The sequence below is a fragment of the Haliotis rubra genome, unplaced genomic scaffold (genome assembly GCF_003918875.1).
Source record: "Haliotis rubra isolate DU_JTF1 unplaced genomic scaffold, ASM391887v1 Scf521, whole genome shotgun sequence".
NCBI lineage: Eukaryota > Metazoa > Mollusca > Gastropoda > Lepetellida > Haliotidae > Haliotis > Haliotis rubra.
This window is the reverse complement of record NW_025767215.1, coordinates 307,352-328,323: the sequence shown is the minus strand read 5'-3', so window position 1 is coordinate 328,323 and position 20,972 is coordinate 307,352. Positions and strand designations below refer to the sequence as shown.

The 20,972-nt window shown below is 41.5% G+C and overlaps 1 protein-coding gene across 1 annotated transcript in view; it reads left to right on the top strand.

Moving 5' to 3' along the window:
• LOC124252707 (sortilin-like) overlaps positions 1–20,972 on the top strand; it is an 88,103-nt gene that overhangs the window by 42,987 nt on the left and 24,144 nt on the right. Inside the window, exons 5-12 of the mRNA XM_046686361.1 lie at positions 3,892–4,056; positions 5,091–5,158; positions 14,351–14,430; positions 15,636–15,778; positions 16,557–16,640; positions 17,388–17,448; positions 18,171–18,418; positions 19,837–19,939. Coding sequence (XP_046542317.1) covers positions 3,892–4,056; positions 5,091–5,158; positions 14,351–14,430; positions 15,636–15,778; positions 16,557–16,640; positions 17,388–17,448; positions 18,171–18,418; positions 19,837–19,939 — 952 coding nt within the window. The remainder of the gene's footprint in view (positions 1–3,891; positions 4,057–5,090; positions 5,159–14,350; positions 14,431–15,635; positions 15,779–16,556; positions 16,641–17,387; positions 17,449–18,170; positions 18,419–19,836; positions 19,940–20,972) is intronic.

Genomic DNA, 20,972 nt, shown 5'->3' with positions numbered 1-20,972 from the left:
AATATAACAGTGTTACATGCAGATATGTTGAAAGGAATTTGATCTAGGAAGATCCGAGTTAGAATTGTCATTTAGCAACCCAAGCTTGTTGGTGACTAACAGGATCGGGTGGTCAGGCTCGCTGACTTGGTTGATACATGTCACCATATCCAAATTGTGCAGATCGATGCTCATGATATCAATCACTGGATTGTCTGGTCCAGATTTGATTATGCACTGACTGCCGTCATATTGCAGCAATATTGCTGATTAAGGTGAGGTGAGGTGAAATTGGGTTTAACGTCGTACTTGAGAATATTTCGCTCATATGACGACGTGCATGCGTGTGTATGTGTAGGTGCGGCTGCTTGTACTAGCCCAGACTTAAGCTGGTTTTATAGTGCTAGCCCACTGAGATACCATGCCGCAGTGAAGCATGAATACCCCACTCAGACACATTATACTGACTCCGAGCCGACCAGTCCTTGTTGTACCCATTAATGCCGAGCGCCAGGCAGGGACCAACAAGTACCATATTTTAACGTCTTTTGGTATGAAGCGGTCGGGGATCGAACCTGCAACCTTCCGCTCTCCAGGCGGATGCTCTAACCACTACACCACGGAGGCGGTCTTGCTGATTTAGGTGTTTAGCTACAAACAGATCAAAAGGAATTCGCTTTATGCACATGTAGAATGAGTTTCGATGTTTTTGTTTCAACCTTTGAGGATTCTGGGTAAGAATATGGGTCCCCAGCGATCTTTGGTTGTAGTAAGAGGCAACTAAATGGAACACATGGTCTGTGACTTAGTAGATTGTATGTCATTATGTCCCACTGATATGAGATGTAACATATGTTATGGTATGGCTTCGAATCCCAAAAGTACAAGACTCTGGAGTTAACTGAGAAAGTGTAATCCCCAGTATGGTACATTTGACCACTTTCCAAAAGCATTGTGTGTTCAATACTGTTCATGATTTTTGTGATGTCTATCACTGGATTGTTTAGTCCAGACTGTGTTGTTATTTACAAACCATTAAATACATTTATAATGCTGCTGCACTAAATACGACTTTGGGGTAGCCTTGTGGTTAAAGCTTTCGCTCTTCACACGAAAGACCCGGGTTTGATTCTGGGTTCAATTCCCCACAGGGGTACAATGTTTGAAGCCCATCTCCCCCACAGTGATATTGCTGACATATTGCTAAAAGTGGCGTAAAACCACTCACTCACTCTGTTTTAATCTAATTTATGACATAAATAATTAAGAACTGTATGTATTAAATTCGGTGAAAGTAAAATGACTGTAGATCAGATTAGTGTTATGGCTTTTCACCTGTCAAGATCAAACTCAGGTGTTAGAATACAGAATCATTCATCACAATGCCATACTGCGAGTCATAAAAAGTCTCTTTTATTGTTGTCTTTCAGTGTCATTTAGAAGTTGTACATTGATGTCCAAGATATTTTTATGGATTAAACTTCTTTTTTAATTTCTCTCACGACGTTTCGAGACCATTCCAGGTCCCTTCATCAGGTGAACTGATGAAGGGACCTGGAATGACTGGAATGGTCTCGAAACGTCGTGAGAGAAATTAAAAAAGAAGTTTAATCCATAAAAATATCTTTTATTGTTGTTTGGCTGTTGTATGTTGATGTATTAGATTACTGATCAAATAACAACACCATGTTTGTGATAAGTAAAATAAGGTAAATGAGGTTACCAGTCTTTGGCTCCAATCTGATGGCTCATCTCTCACTGGAATTTCACATCTTTTCTGAAAATACAAGTGAATGTGCACGTTTTATTATGTCATTTGATTAGAGACAAATTTTCCATCATTGAATATATTTCATTTTATTAAGCAGACAAAATCCTTGGACGAGGTTTTTATATTGAAGCTTTCAAGAATTTTTAATGTTGTTTTCAAGACATCAGTCTGTTTAAAAATTCTGAAGTCTGCTAGCCCGAACTTGCCTCTTTGTATTAATAGTTTTACAATTGAGTGTTATCAAAATGGTTATCATGTGGACCATTGTGAGCTGATTTTACTAGATTGGACAGAATTTTACTAGACACTGGCTTCAGACCAGTGGCTGAGATAATCTCAGGGCTACTCCCATGCTGTTTTCTGAGATTGGAATCACTGACCTTGCAGGCATAAAGCTGTACTAACGCATAGTCTTTGAAAATATAATGATGAAAACATTAACAGAAACAAAAAAGTACCATTTTTGTAAAGAGATGGGAAATTCAAAACTTTATTTAAATCTGGACTTGCTTCATTTAGGCCTTATGCATTACAGAGAGGGCTTGATGGTAGGAAAAGTAATATGGTTCATCTACTATGAGACAGACAAAATGTAAAGCATGTTACAAGGAAAATAGTACCAGGGTACTTGGAACAACCACATGGAAACAACTTCCTGCTTTACCTGCATTTAAACTCTCATTGAATAATCCCACTCAACTCAAGATTTGAGTGAGCAGGTGAGTTTGGTTTTACGCCGCTTTTATCAATATTCCACCTGTACTCCGCAGGGGACAGCAGAAATGGGTTTCACACATTGTTCCCATGTAGGGAATCCAAACTGGGTCTTCAACACGAAAAGCAAACACTTAAACCACTAAGCCACCACTTAACTTCCTCACTGCGGTTCAAGATTAGAAGGGGCGGTGGGGTAACCTATTGGTTAAAGCTTTGGTCACGTTGAAGACCCGTGTTCCGATTCATCACATGGGTGAAGCCCATTTCTGGTGTCTGGTGACATTTGCTGGAATAATTGCTAATAGCGGACCACATGGGTGCATCGTGTGAAGCCCTCTTCTGGTGTCCCCTGCCGTGATATTGCTGGAATATTGCTAAAAGCAGTGTAAAACTAAACTCACTCACTCACTCACTAAAAGCGGCGTAAAACCATACTCACTCAAGATTAGAATAAGAAATCATTGATGTTTAATGTCTACTAACAAAAGCAGGTTTCATTTTCTAACAAAATTATGTCATGATTTTAGAATATTTAACAGCTCCTGTCAACATCCAGATGTCTCTATATAACTTATATGTCAATTTGTCAGTACCGGTAACCAGTTATGACTGCAAAGCTGTGTTAAATGATCAATATGTTTGTTGCTCTCATAAACCTGTCACAGTTACTGATGGCCATGAACATGTTTTAAAGCAAACTGTCGATGCAGCATACATGTATTTTTTATTCCTAAACAGGTTTTTTGAGTTCCTGTTGAAAAGATGACCTAGAACTGATGTGAGCGAGGAAAAAAATATATATTCCAGTGAGAAAATAAATACATATTCCAATTAGAAACAAAATAAATTTCTTGGGTTGAGAGGATAGCTAGAGTTGTTTTTCATGCTGTTAAAGACAGCACATATTATTAGTTTAAATGAGTCAAGATACATGGGCTCAGTTGGCTATGGTGCCGAAAATTGCGTATTGCGGCACAAGGTCTTCGGTTCAGTCTGTTTCAGTTCGGTATATGAGATATGATCATAATGCAGAAAATTGACAAGAGCCAAACCTAGACAGATTTTGACAAAATGATTTGATTTCTAGTCATTTTAGAAAAGGTTTAAAAAGGTTAATAAAATGTTGGCACGAAATCTGAAAATACAGATTTTTTTTATTGCATTATGGTATACTGAACCGAAGGCAAAATACTGCGGTTCTACTAATACCGCGATATGCTGCTTCACCCCTATCTCTAATTGTTTCTTGGCTTATCAACACCTTACCCTTGTTCTACATCTGGTAAAACCTCTCCGACCTGCATTACTTACAGCTCTGACTCACTTGCTTTTGCAGATCCCTGGATACTGAAAGATTCCATGTGAAGAGATCCTACCTTTATATACAGTTTATTGTGACTGTGAACTTTCTCGTCTATTTACAGGTGTATATGTTAACACACAAGGAGACTGTGTACCTCACAGAGAATGGGGGAGAGACCTTCTTGGCCAAGAAGGTTACAAAAGAAGGGACCACTGTGTCAAGGCATTTGATCTTCCACTCAGACAATCGACCCGCCTATGTAATGGCCATTGCAACCAATGGAGATGTAAGTAACAGTAGATATTTCAGGTTTTAGACCCTGCACTTACTGTGATACAGCAGGGACCATCATCTGTAGGGAGGGTCTGGGTGCCGTTGTGCAAAACGATGTTAGCACTAAGGCAACCGTAACTCCCATACCTTAACATCTCATTCAGGTAGTCTTAGCACTAAGGTTGTTTTGTACAATAGCACCCTGATGTGTATATCACATGTCCATTCTTTTTCAGATTCCTGGAGACAAATTTTATTCAGGATATTTTCATAATTTTTGCATATTTGTAATAGGACATACCTCTATACAATCACAAAATTTATAAAACTATCTTCAGTACTTTTGAGATAACTATTAGTCAATGGTCATGCAAAAACCTATGATGAAACCAAGAAATTAAAGAAGACTGTCCATAAATTCAGTTTAACAGTAGTATTAAGACCAAATTAAGACCAGATTGCTGTTTGTTTCCTTGTATTATATGAATAAATAGAGAAATATAAGCCAAAGAAGCCTCCTAATTATCAATGTAAGCACGATATGTAGCTTTTGGAACCTTTAATGAAATGTTTGATCGAACCACACCATTTATTTTATTGTGCCCGAAGAATTCTTTTTGTCTATGTAATCACCATACATTAAGAAAATCCAACATAAAATTAATTCTGACTGTTTGTCGATAACATTGAATCCATATATGGGTTCCTGATTGTTGCAGATTGTAATCATATACTCATAGAAACAAATTAGGGAACACATGAAAGTACCAGTTTTCCTTTATTTATTTCCAGAATTTTACTCACAGTGCAATACATACCTTGTGATGAAATCTGGAAAATAATAAAGAAACACTTGTACTTTCATGTGTTCCCTTATTTGTTTCCATGAGTATATATACCAAGTTTATGGAAGGCATAGTACTGTCTTTGATATGATTCAGAAAGTATCTGATACCATTCTCCCATTCCAGTTATCTGAGCGAAAAATTCTTAAGTGTGACGTTAATCCCCATTTCACCTCATCTCGCCTCACCTCTGTCATTCCAGTTATTTGCTACGAATAACAACTTCAAAGACAGCCGTCTGATCTCCAAGAATGTCGTGCAGGCCAAATGGTATGTATTCTCCTAGTGGGAATTGCTCTACTGCTGTCTCCTTCAAAAAATTGGGGTGGTGGGGAGCCTAGTGGTTAAAGCGTTCACTCGCCACGCCGAAGACCCGGGTTCGATTACACACATGGGTACAATGTGTAAAGCACATTCTGGTGTTCCCCGCCGTGATATTGCTGGAATATTGCTCAAAGTAGTCAAAGCAGCGTAAAACTCACTCACTCACTCCTTCAAAATTCAGCTCTATTGCTCAACAACTACAGGCTTTCATAAAATTATCGTCCGGGCGGTGGGGTAGCCTAATGGTTAAAGCGTCCGCTCGACATGCTGAAGACCCGGGTTCGATTCCCCACATGGGTGCAATGTGTGAAGCCCATTTCTGGTGTCCCCTGCCGTGATATTGCCGGAATATTGCTAAAAGTGGCGTAAAACCATACTCACTCACTCACTAAAATTATCGTCCAAATGTGCAGCAAACATATATAAGCTACACAAGTGAATCATATAATACACTTTGTGTGTGGCGATGTGTGGTCCTGTGCATAGAACTCATGTCAGAATCAGTTGAAGTTAAGCAACTTTGGGAGCGGAGAGTCTTTCGATGGGTGACTGTGTTTGGCAGCTTGACTCCTGAGAGTGTGTTCATTCAAAATTGCCTCTATCCACCCAGCAGTAAATTGAGTACCTGGTATGATACTGAATTTGAACCTTGAGCTCATGAGAGGCGACAGGTTGTATTCTCCAAAGGGAGTGTTCTGTACTCATTGACCAGGGGTGTTATGTCAGCGCTTTGAGCATGCAATGTACATGGATATGTGCGAAGTGTAAATGGACTATTATTATCTTACTATTACTTTGTCTCAGCAGGAAGAGCCATTGACAGGGTTTCATCTTGACCTACAAAACCAGGGCCCTGTTCCTCAAAGCAATCGTAGTGCTACGACAGTCGTAAGTCTGTGTTAAAGTATGGGAGTTAAGATGACCTTACCGCTATGATCGCTTTGTGGAACGGGGCCCAGGGGTCCAGATACCGAATTTTTAAAATTTGATTGATCCTTACATTTGATGGTCCTGTGAAGTAATGAAATAGTGTAATGTATTATTTTTCTTTATCCTGACTCATGCTAAATGCTTGTCTCCTTCTTCTTGCGAATGATAGTGGAACACTTGAAATCCCTTGAAGTTCCCTTCTAAAAAGCGGACGTAAAATCATCACTCACCCACGAGTAGTCTCCCTTGCCTCTTTGGCGCCCTTTTTGGTCACATGACCAGACATGTTTGTCACTTTCTCCTTCCTCGCCCTTGAGGACAGTTGTGAGAGCACCTGGGTCCCATACGGCACATATCCTTTTCTCTTTTGGACCTTTTACATCTTAATTACAGCTTTATATGGTTTTTGGATTGTATACTACTAATATGGTTTGGAATTATGTCTAAATTATACGTTGTTGACATGTTTTTTCATCGTGTTTACATTTGATGAAAACTTGTATTTGTTGTAGGTACCGGCTGTCTGCTGCTGACCCACATTTATTATGTCCTGATTGCACTACTTCATGTTTTTCCAGCTCCCGCTGTAAACATTGTCAGAAATTAACTACTTTTGAATTTAATAATTACCTTTTTTCCATTTATAGACGTACAAAGCACTGGGTTAGAAGGTATTCACAAGTCATGTCTGGTAAATCGAGTGATTGCGCTGATAACCGTGTGTTAACTACTGCTGCCGGTGTTCATAATTCCAGTGAATTGCCGAGCGTTTTACGAGGGCAGGTAGCTGTTCCAGTGATGAACTCTGGCTTGAATAAGAAGAGATTGTCATCAACAGAGCTGTCCTATTCTCAGACAAAGAAGACTAGATCGTCTTCAACGCACAAGAAGAAGGCTACAACCCCTAAGACTTCGTCGAAGTCTCTACACAGCTCTACGCAGAAGACGAGATCCTTCTCTGCCGAGATTATACCTCCGGAAGAAGCAGACGTGTATGATGATTCTCGCATCCTCATACCTGAAGTCACAGTCATCAGCAAGAAGACGAAGCCTACTTCTGCAGCTACATTGGCAACTATATCAGCACAGACATTGACAGAAGACCTTCTATCAAAGCAGACATCGGGTACCAGAGATAGCAGCAGCGTCAACTCTTGTCAAGTGCAGCGTACCTTAGAAGAGGCCTCATCGTTCTCAGAAGCATCATCAACCCTGCAGCAGTCTCAAGATACGTCGAACTGTTTATGCAACAGTTTACAGACCAGATGATGTCGATGATGGAAATGTCGCTTCGCGCAGGAGAAAGCTACTATGAAGACCACTACAATGACTACAAGCCTGCGCAAAGATTCAGCAACCTCTCCAACGCACTTGGAAGAAGAGGGAAGCCTGCGCGAAGGCTCACGCACCCGACGATCTTCCCCATCTGAAGCTAGGAGCCTGGACAACGCTACCAACGTCAGCTCAGCCTTAGACGTCCCTGAAGGAGCCTCTAAGAATTCTCCACGCAGAAGCAGATCGAAGCGTTCTCCAGAACCCTACAGACGCCATAGATATGGATCGACATCACTGTCGGACTCAGACTCACATCGGGAACCTGCACGCAGGCACTCCACATCTCACAGAGGGGAGATTACGTCAAAGAATCAACCTTCACGAAGGCCTAGAGAGATATCTCAAGACTCCAGGAGGGATACACGGTCACATCGGGATCGTTCACCTGCGCGCAGCTCTACATATGTACAGATTTACATACAGAGACTCACGTTGTCATGGATCGTCAGATCGGGAGATGCCTAAATCAGAGGAAGAAGGTGAAGTCATATTCTCCGATGCGGAAGTAACCTCATGGATTGCAAATGGTCTGGACCTAGCATCACCTTCCAAGGACACAGACGAGGCGTTTACCTACAAGATGTCCAATGAAGAGTTCGACACACTCACCTTTCCGCCTATCGACCCGATCTCCAAAGTACCGGACAGTCTCAGCTCAGCCTTTGATAAGGCCACCAAGTTCCAGAGTCAACATATCCCGACATTTAACGCCAGGAGATTCCCCTTACATCACATGGAACCCTTCCTGAAGGCACCAGAGATTGATGAGGACTACAAGATCATCAACGACTCCCGCTACAGAGCTTACAAGATAGAGGACAAGAAGCTAGCACAACTGGATACAACTACTAGACATACCTTTTCCGGACTAACCAGGTCTAGGGCTATCAACGAAGCACTCATCTCGAAGTTCAAGAACTCCACCGCCGAAGACGACCGGATGATATACTCTGCTCTACTGGCTCTAGGAGACAAGGATTACTGTCGGCGTGCACCTGGAGGGAGCGGTTCACCAAGTCCTTATACAGAGCCCCATGGTCAGCATATTCCATCTTCGGAGGAGGAATTGAAGAAGTCCCCAAAGATGTTACACACGAATCAAGGGAGGTCATGATGATTAAGTCCATAGATAACTTGGCAAATGTGATTCGTCAGACGTCCCAGCGCTACTCCAACAAATCCAAGTTTGCAGGAGTCCAGAAAGCCAGAGAAAGGAAATATTCCAACTCCAGGGGTGGAAGAGGTTCTTTTCGTCGCCCAGCCGGAGCCCCCAGAAGGAACCCCGGAAGAGGTCGAGCACCCACAGGTGCCAGGGGAACCAAGCACTGAAGGCCAGGTTTGGAACGACTGGAGTGTTCCACCCCCAGCTGTTCCCGTACAACCTTCGACAGTGGGTGGACGTCTACAATGGTACTGGGAGAATTGGGGAATACTACAGGACGAGTACGTATCCCAGATACTACGTAGAGGGTACAAGATTCAGTTGGAAGCCACTCTGCCGCCTACAAGCAACCCGCTTGCTTTAAAAATACGCAGCCGACCAGACAGAGAAACTAAATGACGCAGTCAAGACACAACTCAACAAAGATGCAGTCAAAGAGATAAATCAAGACCACATCACACCCGGTTTTTACTCCCCAATTTTCCTGATACCGAAGAAGAATTCCAAGGAGAAGTTTCGGCTCATCTACAACATGAGGAAGTTCAACCAGGAGTATCTCCGCAGACCAGAAAAATTCAAGATGATGCATCTTCCTCAGCTCCGACATCTTGTTCATCCATCAGACTACCTCGCCAGCATAGATCTATGCTTACCTACACATTCCGATACATCCAGACTCAAGGAAATACCTAAGATTCCTTTTCAACGAACATCACTTCCAATGGAGGGTTCTACCGTTTGGAATATCGTTGGCCCCCTGGTTGTTTACTCGAGTGACCAAGCCCATCGTCACGTATCTACATCGTCTAGGTCTACGCATCTTGAATTCCTAGGAATACGACTCATCACGCTGCTGAATCGCATAGTCGTCCCAGAGGATCATTTTGTCAAGATGCAACATATGATATCTCAAGCAATGCTCTCTCCGTTGACACTCCGTGCTTGGCAAAGCATGCTCGGCCTACTCACCTCAGCTCAAGACATGATGCGCAGAGGGAGATTACAGCTGCGCCCACTACAAATATTTGTGAACGCCCATCTCGACAGTTTGGATCCACTGATACTACCGGACAACCTGAAATCATACCTCCTATGGTGGACTCAGAAGTCGAATGTTTGCGGAGGAACCTTTTTGTCAGAGCCGGTTTGCAACAATCATCTCTACGTGGTTGCATCGCTACAAGGATGGGGTGCTCACCTCGACAACTATGTGGTAGCAGGAAAGTGGTCGAGTCAGGATCAACTTCTGCACATGAACCTGTTGGAGATCAAAGCAGTGATCAACGCTTTGCAACACTGGTCAAGCATTCTAAGGAACTCAAAGCTCACGGTCCACACGGACAACTCCACAGTAGCGTTCTACATCAACAAACAAGGATCAACAAGATCAACAAGTCTGCTAAAGCTCAGCTTTCTCCTGTTCAGCATCGTCGACGACCTGAACATATACATGAAAACATGTCACATTCCAGGAGCAAAGAATGTCATAGCAGACGCCCTATCTCGTCCACTACAACCATCCCCGACGGAATGGATGTTACATCCAGAAGTATTCCGGTTTGTCATACAGACAGTAGGATTTTCTGCTGATAGACCTGTTTGCAACAAAGTTCAACAAAGAACTACCAACATTCGTCTCACCGATACCTGATCCTCAGGCATGGGCAACAGATGCTCTAAACATCTCATGGGAAGGACCAAACGCTTATGCGTTTCCACCTCCAGCACTATTACCTCAAGTAATACAGAAAATCAAGCAGACGACAACGTTGCAACTGATTTTGATCGCAGCCTATTGGCCAGCGAGGGTATGGTTTCCCGTCCTCATATAAGAACTCGGAAGTCCAACCCTGAAACTACCAGAGTGGTTGAACCTGCTCGTCCATCCACACACCAAGCAAGCTCACGGGAATCAAGCATTGTTCTAGCTACACGCATTGGAGCGTATCAAAGAGGGTACTCCGCCAGAGCAGCGAAAGCAGTAACACTAACTCACAACTTGTACGACGACAAGTGGCAGAAATTTGAACAGTATGCAACGAGGAAAGGCTTTACAGTGGTAAAAGCAACCCATCCTCAAGTTGCGGTTTACTTGTGTCATTTGCGACAGACGAGACACTTAAAGGTTCAACACACTCAACATACCTGGCTGCTCTCAGCACAGTTTTCACCATGAAGACGGGTGTCAAGTTGACCAAAGTACCAGAGATACTGGCACTCCTACGCTCGTTCAAGTTGGAAGACCAACAAAAGAAATTCAAGGCTCCTGCCTGGGATCTCAACGTAGTTCTACAACATCTCACCAGTGATGCCTACGAGCTTCTAGAATGGACATCCTTCGAACTACTGACACAGAAAACGCTGTTTCTGATCGCCCTAGCAACAGCAGCACGGATGTCAGAAATACATGCTCTGGACTTCGAACGAACACGATTTGAATCAAAACGTCGTGACATCGTACATCTTGGACTGAGATGGGACTTTATTGCCAAGAACCAACTGCCCGGCCAGCCTGACAGACAGTTCCACATCCCAGCACTCTCTACAGTCCTTGGGCCACAGGATACACAGTATTTATCCTTATGCCCTGTCAGAGCATTGAAAGTCTACCTACAAAGGACAAAAATAAGGAGATGAAATTCAAGCACCTATTCATCCCCTTATCCACTGAGACGCCCATGGAAGTCTCACAGACAACTATATCAGTATGGATGAGAGCCGTCATACTAAGGGCCTACAAAGCAGCAGGACTTGAGCCTCCACGAGCCTCCAATCCCAACGAGGTCAGAGCCTTGGCGTCTACACTTGCTCTGCATGGAAACTGCTCAATTACAACAATAATGGAGGGCTGCTTTTGGAAATCGGACATGGTGTTTGCCACTTGTTGTAGCACAACAACTAATGGTTCCACAAAAGCGCTGAGAAAATCTCACCCTTTTATCAAGTGACTCGTGAAAACCCACACTCTGGAGAACAAATGGTTAAGTCCATGCACACGTCTAGGACAGACTAGCATGAGTGATAGACCCTGTACTTGTATAGGACTTACTCGTACATGAAGAAGGGTAGTCTGTCGTACAGACCCTGAAGAAAATATATCCAAGAAAGCCCACGCAAGTCTAGAAACTGTGGCAAGTCTAGATTTCCTCAGCTTCAGGCTGAAAATGAAGAAAGTCTGAGGGCTCCTATTCAGTATATATTTTTTTTTTACTATGCACTTTTTTCAGTAAAATATGTTCATTTCAGAGACTAGTTGTTAGTCTAGAAGAAGGGTTGCATCTCCACTTGATGCACGCATCAAGAGATGGAGTTGCAATAGATAACTGATGGAACATTAGTATATCTAAAATCCACACGAAAATGTCAGGAGAAGTTTTGGAAGAAATCTGACAAGTTGTGGTTCCCCACAGACTCATCAGATGGAAGTTGGAAGAATAGAATCATCAGCAGTGCCGTCATAAGTTCCCATGGGGGGTAATACAGGACGTAAAACAGCAGCCAGTGAATCCAGGAAGTGGCCTGACCCACCACCGTTTCCGACGGATTCTGCAAGTATTTTGCATGAGTCAGGATAAGGAAAAATAAGTAATTTTCTGATTAAAATTGATATTTTGTACTTATCCTGACTCATGAGGTCAGCCCTCCCAACCTCCCCTCTCAGGGCACTCTGGATTTCCCTGTAAATCCGGGTATCGGGCATACAATCGGAAAGAGTGACAAACATGGCTGGTCATGTGAACAGAAAGGGCGCCAAAGAGGCAAGGGAGACTACTCATGGGTGAGTGATGATGTTACGTCCGCTTTTTTAGAAGGGAACTTCAAGGGATTTCAAGTGTTCCACTATCATTTGCAAGAAGAAGGAGACAAGCATTTAGCATGAGTCAGGATAAATATAAAATATCAATTTTAATCAGAAAATTACATAAACTGTAACATTTGGTAATTATTTCAGTTACAGGAACTATATTTTTCTTGTCAAGAATTCAGCAAAATGAATACTGTAAAGTTTTCAAGGTACTAAAAGTTCGAGGTTTGAGACCCCCAGAACTTTCAAGGTGATTTAAATTTCGAGGTTTGGGGACCTAAAATATATAAATAATTCAGACAATTTTAATTTCGAGGTTAGATCTAGAAGAAAGTGGCCAGAAACATCACTTACCCGACCAATACTCACTGAGCTATCGGCAAAACTCCTAGTAGCCAGTGACAACTGCCGTCTGACTGTTATATTACTTATAACTACCGGTATACCAGTCCATGGCAGTAATTATTATAATAGTAATGAAAACAAATGTTTGATCCTTTGTTGTGATAAATGACCCATGAAACACTCTGTCGGCAGAGTTCAAACATGACGCCATTTTTTCTCAGACAATATTGTTTTCTTAACAACTAACTATAAGTATGTATGCATGGGTCTCTGCTGAAACTATGTTGTTGTTAGAAAGCTGAGAAGTTGACCTCTTTAGCGAAATTGTAACCATGCAGAAGATCAAATGGTTGGTATTTGTTTACGATAGTTTATGTACATGTAAGTAATTAAATAGTTTCGACACCTCATTTCTGTTGTTTGTTTATTCAGGCCGTTCAGGGTCACTGAACGTTAAGATTAGTTGTAGACAGGCATTACAGAGTTAATGCGCATGTCAGGAAGTCATTGGTTGCCAGCAGTTGAAATGCTGATCGATAGGAAATCTAACCCAAAGGTTTGAAGTTTGGAAACATTCATGGATATAATATTTTCGAGGTTACGTGTCTAACCTCGAAAATTAGATACCCCGAAAATTTCGCATTATACGGTATTTTTGTGCATCATGGATGTCTGTGTAAAACTGAAATACCAAGATTAACACAAATCGGTTCATACAAAGCAAAATTGTAAAATCTGTGACCACACAAGATCAATGAATAATCAATGAATTATGTTCAAACAAACTGTTTTGGATTTACAATTTCAATGGCAGCAATAGTATGTGACAGGCCCAAGAATTAGTGATTGTGCTCCCATGAAAGTCGAGACATTGTTGGTATCAAATGTCACTGAAGAGGCTCGTGGTTCATTCTTGAAGAACTGGCAGGAAGTAATAATGGACATTTATAAAGTGCCTGTATCCACAAGCTTGTGCATGCTGAAGTCCTTGATCTCAGAAAAGAATCCAGTCCATAACTCGCAAATAAATAAGTCCTTGTGTTACTCTGGTGTGCAACCAACCTTTTAGAAAAACTTCACTTATCTTCTCCAATGATCATGTCTGCCATGTTTGTCAACAACCAAGGGAGGTAACTTACATTTACAATTCCTGTTACAATCTTTTCACTATTATATTTATTACAATTCTGTTACAATCTGAACACTTCAGCATGCCATTGTTTTACCATCACTGCAGTCATCTGCTGCTACTTACAATCACGACAATCTCTACTGCAGGGGTGGAAATAACCCATTGCCCGACGCCCCAGTCCAGTGTTAGTTTCTGTCGGGGTAGCAAATGTGTATGTCACTCTGTACCGGTGTCCAGTTGATTTTCCAATGTTAATTATGTTTATTAAAAAAGTCAACAGGAAAATCGGCCAGTTTAGTGGAAAAATTATCAGGGCAAGTGATTTTACATGTGCCACTGTACTGGAGTACATTAGCAATTTAAAAGTTATTTCCACCCCTGCTACTGTCTCATGGCATATGAAAGAATATTACGTTTGTGTTTGTGCAGGGGAAACGATGAGATGAAGAATGGTGCTGGTTCTATCTTTGCCACGGTTGGAACTGGTTACCGCCATACACTCATTTCAAGTAAGTCCAACAGATGCTTTCCTTGTATGTGGGGCAGAGGGGTAACCTCGTGGTTAAAGCGTTTGCTCGTTACGCCAAAGACCTGGGTTTAATTCCCCACATGGTTACAATGTGTGATGCCTATTTCTGGTGTCCCCTGTTGGGATATTGCTGGAATGTTGCTAAAAGTGGCATATAATCAAACTCACTCACTCCTTGTTTGTAATCTCATTCTCCTTGGGAGGGGAAAAGTATCAAGTGTACTGATAGACATAGTACTTAAATTTAGAAGGTTCATTAAAGTTCATAAAATTGAACACTGAGATTGTTCTTTGTGTTGGTGATTTTGAAAACATAAATCGAAATATGCAAGGTAACTGTTTAGTATCATAATTTGATATCAAAATAGACTACATTTTCATGAGAACAGTGCAGGGAAAGAAACCTTTCAAATTTCCCGCTTGACCTCAGGACCAGTGAGTGGACAATAATTAGTTCATAAAATTGAACACTGAGATTGTTCTTTGTATTGGTGATTTTGAAAACATAAATCTAAATATGCAAGGTAACTGTTTAGTATCATAATTTGATATCAAATTGGACTACATTTTCATGAGAACAGTGCAGGGAAAGAAACCTTTCAAATTTCCTGCTTGACCACAGGAGCAGTGAGTGGACAATAATTAGTGGTCCTGTCTGTACTTCACTGGTCCAAAATAACATTCGTAGATTTACTTAACTATCAATACAAAATTCACTGGCCACCAGGACCACTGCAAACTTATCATTTAGTGGTCCTGATGAATTTTTACTAGCCAGGGACCACAGGACCAGCGTAAATTTGCACACTGACAGTGAGGTGATCAATTGTCTTAGATGTCACAGCAATAGCAGAGATGTGTCCCATAAGTGGCATGTCACATTCCACCACCACACAAACCAGTTGCTGACAGGGCACAGTTAACTGGATGGATGGATGGATGGATGGATGGACTTCTTCATGTACATCAGATAAAAGTTTCTGTGTACAATTTGACTTTTAATGAGAACCGGGAGGTGATCCAACACCGTTAGATTTCTATTACAGAGTTATGTGCTTTATGTGGAAGGCACCAGTCAGCCACACCTGTAGGGTTTCTGTTTTTCCAGCACCAATCCAGGCAGTTTGTTGGTACAGCACAGTGTGGACTAACTGATTTTGTATGGGACTTTGTGTTGTACTTCAGATAGAGTCACTACTTATACCCTGACCAAGTTTGACAGTATTGAAAGCAGCTCATCCACTGTGCTTCGTAAGAACGTCATTGGGTTCGGAGTACAAGGATCCTTCCTCTATGCTTCTGTGTACATGGATGATAACCCAACTCAGGTAGGTGATATCATGTTATCAGGGAGTTGGTATATGTGTACAGCCAAAGCTCTTTGCCCCCAAACCATGATATCTTGTAAATGCCATTCAGGTAGGCGATATCATGTTATCAGGGAGTTGGTATATGTGTACAGCCAAAGCTCTTTGCCCCAAAACCATGATATCTTGTAAATGCCATTCAGGTAGGTGATGTCATGTTTTTAAGTATTTGATGTATATGTACAGCCAAAGCTCTTTACTCCAAAACCATGGTATCTTGATAATGCAAGTGTAACAGTGTTATCAGTGCTTATGGTAAAATCTGTTTACAAAGAAGCCAGCCTCTACGATTTTATCGTAGTCGCTACAAATTTTAGCCTGAAACTACCCCAATACGATTGCACTAGAAATTCTTCAAAATTTGAAGAAAATTCATTCAAATTCGCATATATTGACAAAAACATATATTTTTTGTCTATTAAATACATTTTTCGACTTCACTTACCTTCCATTTATCAGATTTAATGACCTATTTGAACTGGAATCATTGCAAGTAACAAACGTAAGTTTAGCGAAATTGTCTATCAGAAATCTGAAGCTGATTTCAATACTTTTTTTATTTTAAGTATATAGTTGACTACAAATTTTAGGTCAAGCTACTAATTTTGATCCTTGAAACTACTATTTGCAACACTTTGGGGTTGGCATCTCTGTGTCCAGTGTTGTCTTGCTGAACATTATGAATAGTTGCCTACAGATGTCCAGATGAGCTGCTGTCATTGTTGGAATGTTGTTGCAGACATCCAAGAAGTTGATGATGGTGTCAACTGATGCTGGGAGGTCTTGGAATGAAGCACAGTTACCTACCCTGGATGGAGATCGGGTCAGTGAAAGTTTTGCAGCAAGCAGAAACACTTAACATCTTAAAGTTGTCACCTGTTCCTGACTTCAGAGAAGAGTCTGATAATTAGGTGTCACTTGTAATGAATGAACTTCACAGGCCCCATCTGTGTCGTGGTTCATGAGTCCATGAGACTGGTATCCATGAACGGGTTAGAATTGGTCTTCAGCAACCCATGCTTGTCGTAAGAGGCGACTAACGGGATTGGGTGGTCAGACTCACTGACTTGGTTGACACATGTCATCATATCCAAATGGTGTAGACAGATGCTCATGCTGTTGATCACTGGATTGACTGGTCCAGACTCGATTATTTACAGACCGCCACAATATAGCTGGAATATTGCTGACTGCTCCATGAACAACAAACAAACAAAACATTACTCCAGACTGACCAGTTTTCAAGTCATAGCATTTGGACAGCCTAGTGAAACAGGAATGAGTAATATCCTGGTCTTTAAGCAGTGTGGTATCAAGCTTTATAAACCTCCAGTGACGTCACTCATTGTCTGGCCAGGTTCCCCTTTTACCAAGTAAACCTCTACAGGCAGCATTATTTTTTTTGATGTGAGCTCAGGACAACAGTATGCTGGCTGAGATTGCCCATAGGAATGTTAGTGTATTCCTTGAGAAGAGTACACCGATTTTAAAACCAAAATGGCATGTTTGCTTGTGATAATGATTCTGGTAATTGTTTTTGTATCGTTGACTATTGATTGTCTTGTTGCAGTTCTACTCAGTGCTAGACATGTCAGAGCATCTGATCTTCATGCATGTGGACAACCCTGGAGGTGATTTACTCTTTCAGTCTCACACCCCCACTGGCAGGCTAGGCTGTCATAACGAGATAAACATGTGTATTCAGATTTACTGCATTTACTCAGTGTGAGATCATGGACATTTTCGTTAGGAACTTGTCATAGATAAAATAGCTTCAAAATCTTTGACATTGTAATGACGAAAGTGTTCTGTCATTTCTAATGGCCACATCACACCAAAAGATTATAAAAGATAGGACTTTTAGTTTCCTGTCTTGAGCATGGCTTTGGGGGAATATAACATGGACTGGTCATCTTTGAGACAATATAAAATGGCTGAGTGGGGTATCCACATTATACTGCTGTATGTTGTCTTCGTGGTTGGCACTATTAAACTGGTATTAGTCTGAAGTAGCATAAGCATGCACATGCATGCACATAGCTAAATGGGTGCTGTAATCTTGAATGTGCTATGCAAACCCGTTTCACTGCATCTCACCGTTCTTTCTGCACACGGTGGGGTAGCCAAGAGATTAAAGCATTCGCTCTTCACACCGAAGATCCGGGTTTGATTCCCCACATGGGTAAAATGTAGAACGTACAATGAGCCCATTTTTCATGTCCCCCACCGTGATATTGCTGGAATATTGCTAAAAGCGGAGTATAATTCGCTCGCTCCCTCACTCACTCTCTCCACTCCACTCCACTCCGCTCACAAGAGCTGTGCTTAAAGTGCCACCTATTCCTACCTTCAGACACAGGGTCTGGCACACTATACACATCGGCCCAAGCAGGTGTGGTCTACGCCGAGTCACTTCTCCACCACCTCTACCCCAACTTCGATAGCGTGACCGACTTCTACAAGGTGGAGTCCATGAGGGGTGTGTACCTGGCTAGTCAGATCAACAAGGACAAGAGTATCCACACAATGATCACTTTCAACAGAGGGGCCAACTGGCAGCCTATTGTCCCACCACAGGAAGACTGCAAGGATCATAGTAAGGTGAGGAGATTAGTCTAGCACACATTAAACAGTGTTTCTGGTGCTTCATGGCTGGACAGCTTGATGGGAAGGGAAGACAAAGGTCAAGTCATAGACACTAGTGTTGGGAATTGGTTGAAATCTCCCAACTGATGATCAGTTGATTACCAATGAGCACTTTTCAGATTTTCCTATTCTGGTTGTTTCTCTGTTGTTTTTGTTTTATTTAGAAACTGCACAAATTGCTTTTGCAAACTTCACATCACATGTAAAATGATGCAGTTTGCTACTTTAAAGTGATGACTGATATATCATGAACATAAACTTCCTGGATTCTTCAAGAAATATTCAGTCATGTCTTTTCAGTAAGTAAAGTGAGTTTTCTAAGAATTAAACACGATTTCAGGATCTGACAACTTCGAAGATATGTTCCATCGTCGAAAGTGTTTCAAACACTAAAACGGTAGTTCCAAAATTGTTGGTGTTCGATTAAGAGAAAATGTGATCGATTGCTTGGTCGTTGGTCACTGCGACCAATCTTCGATTGTTTTAGTTAATCGCAACACCACTACTAGACACCCACCTCTTTGTTCACACCCATGAGTACTGGCACAGTGCTGAGTGCTGGCAATCTCAGAGTCATAGGGTCGGAACCCCTGATCTGGGTGTCCGCCATGCCAATGGGACAAAAATAGATATATGGGTAGTCTGCCTCACAGTCTTTGAACGATTTTATTTCCCTTCCCACAACACCTTTACTATAATGCTGTAATTCTAAATGAAGCTTGTCAAAATGTTCCAACATTCCATTCTCTCATCTCACTTGGGCTGTTTTTCAATGGTTGTTGCTTTCAGAATTGTTTAAGTGTTAACTAAAAGTTTGGGTACAGTTGGAAATTATGTTCTCTGATACAAAACTTAATCCACATCAAATGAAATTGAAAAGGAAAACATTGGAGCTATGATCGATTAGACTGATCGTTTCACTATCAGCTTTGGAACAATATAGTTTTCTTCGTCTTTGCTTTTCAATAAGACATTTGTTATTTATATATCAGCATGGATATTGTTTTCAGTTTTAGTAATACTGAGTATGTATGCATTATAATAGTCATGGGACATAGGTAAAAGCATATATTATTGCATTTGGAACATTAATTGGTTTACCTGTGTGTAAAATCCATAATGTGGAGCTCCACATATTATTAAGAATCTTGCTGATATGTATACGTGTGTACAGCAATCCCATGCTGTGTTTGGATGGTGGGGTAGCCTAGTGGTTAAGGCATTGGCTCGTCACGCTGAAGACCCGAGTTTGATTCCCCCCATGGGTAAAATGTGTGAAGCCCATTTCTGATGTCCCCTGCCGTGATATTGCTGGAATATTGGTAAAGTTGCATAAAGCTAAACTCACTCACTCACCCATGCTGTGTTTCCAGGCTTGTCAGCTGCAAATCCACAACTACTACAGCATCTCTAGAGGAGTGCGGGCCAAGCCACCGCTCAGCACAGCTAATGCTCCTGGACTTGTTCTAGTACATGGTTAGTATCACCGTTCTGTTGTTTAGACCAGGCAGTAGGACTTTCAGAGACTAAACAAATCTGAGCTATAATTGCTTGGAATTTCACAACACAAGTAAAGATTGTATCACTCACCACTGACATGGCATTGAAAGTGTGTGTGACAGGAATATTAATGCCCACACAACCTCCCCAAAGACACACCCTGTCATCACCACCTCATCGATGTTATTGTTCATTTTTTATATGAATGCCAAAAACGTTAGAAAGCATCTTCTCTTCTTAGAAACAATGAAACAACTCAAGAAAATGGAGAGATTTTGTTTGTCATTATGTTTTCGCTGTAATCCCACATGTTGCCTGAGTGCTTTATATGTTCTGATAAATCTCCACTAGTACCCTGCGCGCGCACACACACAATAAGTTGAGGCACACACACTATGAAGTTATGGTGTATCTGATATCATTTGCAGACTTTTTTTAATAGAAATATCATTGATTGCTTTTGTATTCTTGGTTTATCAGCACAATTGTACCTATCAATGTCATACATTGACCACATGTACTGTACCTATAAACAAGTAAAAATGGTAAATAAAAAAACCAAACAAGTAAGCTGTTACAACTGAGCTTGTCAGTGTCCATAAAGATAGCGGCAGCAGCCACGAAGGTTTGATTGCTGTGCAACTCGGATTTAGGGAAAACATCATACAGACAAATTGACAGGTCTGAAACCTTAAAAAATATCAGCAAGAGCTCCTCCTACCTCATTCAGGGTACCTCTGCAACAATTGTGTTGCTAAGTTTAATCGGTTAGATAAAAGAAGCGAAAGTGAGTTATGATAGAAGAATTGTAATTGGTACATTTAACTTCCCAGCGTAGACACTTGATTGGATTAAAAGCCAGTAAAGGAAGATAATAAAATTATCAGTCCGAGCCGTAGATGCATCCAAGGTACTCGTTGAGAATTATCGGAACCTATACCCTGGAGATTATCGAGGATGGGGTCTTTGGGAGTAGTGAGGGAGCCTCACCATATGCTAATGCTAAACA